Raw genomic sequence first — 3,415 nt, forward strand, 5'->3', positions numbered from 1 at the left:
TAGCTGGCTTAAGAGGTTTGATAGAGGGAACTATAACTGCTAAGGTCTTATCGTCCCAAAAGCGAAGAGAGAAGGAAGATAGGATAGGAGAAAGCCAGCCGTTCCGAGAACGAACTTTATCTGTTGAAGATAAAATCCGCTCCATAGCTCCATACACAAAAAGTCCAAGCTGAGGCTTAGGTGTAGGGACTAAAAATAGCCCTCAAGGATAGGTTAAGCTTCTACGAAATCCGCCCCGGGCGGGAATCGAACCCGCGACGAGATAAAATCCACTCCATACACAAAAAGTCCAAGCTCAGGCTTAGGTGTAGGGACTAAAAATAGCCCTCAAGGATAGGTTAAGCTTCTACGAAATCCGCCCCGGGCGGGAATCGAACCCGCGACGCAGTGCTCTTACTCGGTCACAGAGGATACTTACCATGGCCTCCACCGTCCGGCATGCGCCGTCTATCGCCCTGGCTGTGGGGTGAGTGGAGTACCTATACTATTATTACTTTTTCTCAAAAGCTGTGTTTTACGACCGTCGACTATATGTGGACACAGCTGAAGAGGGCACTGTAACAAATAATAATAGAGGTTTTTTGTCCCGAAACACTCGCCCTTCATTTTTCTATCATTAATATTTTAAAATGTTTGATAGAGAGTACCTACTAAAACAACTCATCTTACTGAAATTGAAAGGAAAATAATAGGACAGGAGAAAGCCACCCGTTTCGAAAACGAACCTTATCTGTTTAGGATAAAGTTTGCTTCGAGCGGGCATTGAAGCCGCAATGTAGCACTGACAACGTAGGCCGGCTAATTAGCCTTTTTAAGTCACTGTCAATGTTTGTCTTGAGACTTAAAATTAGCCTTGAAAATAGAATACCTATGCCTTGTTTATCCTGCTCGAATGAGACTAAAAAGTCCCTCTACCCCAGCAGCCTTCAAGTTAATGTCCAAATTAGCCTTTAAGTTACTGTCTGAACCCATTTTTCTATCATTAATATTTTAAAATGTTTGATAGAGAGTACCTACATACTTACTAAAACAACTCATCTTACTGAAATTGAAAGGAAAATAATAAGACAGGAGAAAGCCTGCCGTTTCGAAAACGAACCTTATCTGTTTAGGATAAGGTTCGCTTCGAGCGGGCATTGAAGCCGCAATGTAGCACTGACAACGAAGGCCGGCTAATTAGCCTTTTTAAGTCACTGTCAATGTTTGTCTTGAGACTTAAAATTAGCCTTTAAAATAGAATACCTATGCCTTGTCTATCCTGCTCGAATGAGACTAAAAAGTCCCTCTACCCCAGCAGCCTTCAAGTTAATGTCCAAATTAGCCTTTAAGTTACTGTCCAAACGTCACACATGTTCTATTGATTAAAACTCCATTATATCGTCTGTCTTTCAGTCCATTCGACATATACGTGGATCCATTCATGCACGAAGTGACTCACTTCTGTCTGCCCCCTCTCAAGGATCTTCTCAAGGTGTCGGTTCGCCATGTGCATCAGATGTTCGAATTTTTCGAGGAGACCCTGTCAAACCGATATCCGTATCCTTGTTACAAGCAGGTGTTTGTGGATAGCACAGTCACGGATGTTACAGCCTATGCGTCTATGAGTATATTGAGGTAATTTGAGTTGTATTTTTCTTTCGAAATGTCCCCTCTTCTGAAACTCGTTTCCCCTCATTTGGCATGATAGCACCTGGACTTAACCATAGAAAATCCTAGATGACGTGCCCTCGGAATAGGTTCCGTTTCCGAAAGGAAAATAAACCTTTAGTAGCATCTCTTTTTATCAAAGAACAAAATGAGTCTAAGTTTTTTCTCGGCGATTTGTCCATCAGTTTTTAATTTCTCCGATTTTGATTAAAGTTGACAAAAATGTTCAATACCTATACATGTAATTTAAATTTTTTCTATTTCTATATTTCTGAGTATCAATCTCCTACATCAAGCTCCGATCATAGATCAAGTCTACATAACACGTCGTGCTATGACCCTGGCTACCAGTGTCATTTCAGTCGACTCTTGGCGTTAACTTTCTTACACAAATGGTTTTTGTGAGGGATATCACTATTTTCTCTATTTTTGTGTTTCTCAGTATCAATCTCCTACATCCAGCGCCCATCATAGATCAAGTCTACATAACACGTCGTGCTATGGCCCTGGCTATCGCGGAACAGTTCTTCGGTTGTTTCATATCCATGCAGGCGTGGTCGGACTGGTGGCTTACCAAGGGTATATCTGGCTATTTGACGGGCCTCTATATGAAGAAGTGCTTTGGGAATAATCCGTACCGGGAGTGGATTCAGAATGTAAGTTGATAATTCGATTTTATTATTATTATTATTATTTTTTTTTTTGGTACTTGTTCAGAAGTAGCGTCACTGGAAAATTGCTACAAAAATCTGGTGTGAACATCACACGACTTTCCTTATCCTATTGAATGATGCTTATTTTTATGTTCTATAGTAACTTTTACAATATACAAGTAGGTACATGATTGTTAAACTCTTGGCGTAGGTATGGCGTTCATTTTCTTACACAAATGGTTTTTGTGTGGGATATCACTATTTTTTCCCATTATTTTCAGCTCCGACTCCCCCGTCCTGTGGATTCGGTTGGATCCGGAGATGACTATTATTCGTTCGGTAGTGATCGAGCAGCCTGACTACCAGTGGCATTTCAGTTGACTCTTGGCGTTTATTTTCTTACACAAACAGTTTTTGTGTGGGATCTCACCACTTTTTTCTACCATTTTCAGCTCAGACTCGCCAGTTCTGTGTATTTTCAGTTGACTCTTGGCGTTTATTCAATTACCTAAACGGTTTTTGTGTGGGATATCACTACTTTTTCTAATACAATTTTCAGCTCTGACTCGCCCTTTCAATAGTTTTTTTCCGATTTTTACAGCTCAGATTCTCCCGTTCCCTACTTCTCTATGCTTAATATACATACGATGTCCCCCCAATATTTGGATATTATGCGGAAGAAAGCACACCTGGTGATTCGAATGTTAGAACATCGGATTGGCTTTGAGCTTATATTACAGGTAAATTGAGTTTGGGTTTGATATATCGAATCGAAATATCGATTTTTTCGATTTATCGATATCGAAAGTACCTACTTCTCTATGCTTAATATACATACGATGTCCCCCCAATATTTGGATATTATGCGGAAGAAAGCACACCTGGTGATTCGAATGTTAGAACATCGGATTGGCTTTGAGCTTATATTACAGGTAAATTGAGTTTAGGTTTGATATATCGAATCGAAATATCGTTTTCGATTTATCGATATCGAAAGTATGCTTCTCTGTGCTTAATATACATACGATGTCCCCCCGATATCTGGATATTATGAGGAAAAAAGCACACTTGATGATCCGAATGTTGGAACTTCGGATTGGCTTTGAGCTTATACT

The 3,415-nt window shown here is 40.1% G+C and overlaps 1 protein-coding gene across 1 annotated transcript; it reads left to right on the forward strand.

Annotated features, from left to right (window-relative positions):
• Window positions 1-419: 419 nt before the first annotated feature.
• Window positions 420-2,659, forward strand: LOC103521854 (transcription initiation factor TFIID subunit 2). Its single transcript, XM_008486962.1, has 4 exons — window positions 420-466; window positions 1,393-1,614; window positions 2,090-2,303; window positions 2,582-2,659. Exons 1-4 carry the CDS (start codon window positions 420-422, stop codon window positions 2,657-2,659), a joined length of 561 nt encoding a protein of 186 aa, XP_008485184.1.
• Window positions 2,660-3,415: the final 756 nt, after the last annotated feature.

Source organism: Diaphorina citri, unplaced genomic scaffold (genome assembly GCF_000475195.1).
Source record: "Diaphorina citri unplaced genomic scaffold, Diaci psyllid genome assembly version 1.1 scaffold6132, whole genome shotgun sequence".
Taxonomy (NCBI): Eukaryota; Metazoa; Arthropoda; class Insecta; order Hemiptera; family Psyllidae; genus Diaphorina; species Diaphorina citri.

Bases quoted from the DNA above. Each gene is read 5' to 3' on its own strand.
- LOC103521854 (XM_008486962.1), top strand. From the start codon at position 420: ATGGCCTCCACCGTCCGGCATGCGCCGTCTATCGCCCTGGCTGTGGG. The intron at 1,615-2,089 runs GTAATTTGAGTT...TGTGTTTCTCAG, and splicing joins GCGTCTATGAGTATATTGAG to TATCAATCTCCTACATCCAG. The intron at 2,304-2,581 runs GTAAGTTGATAA...CATTATTTTCAG, and splicing joins ACCGGGAGTGGATTCAGAAT to CTCCGACTCCCCCGTCCTGT.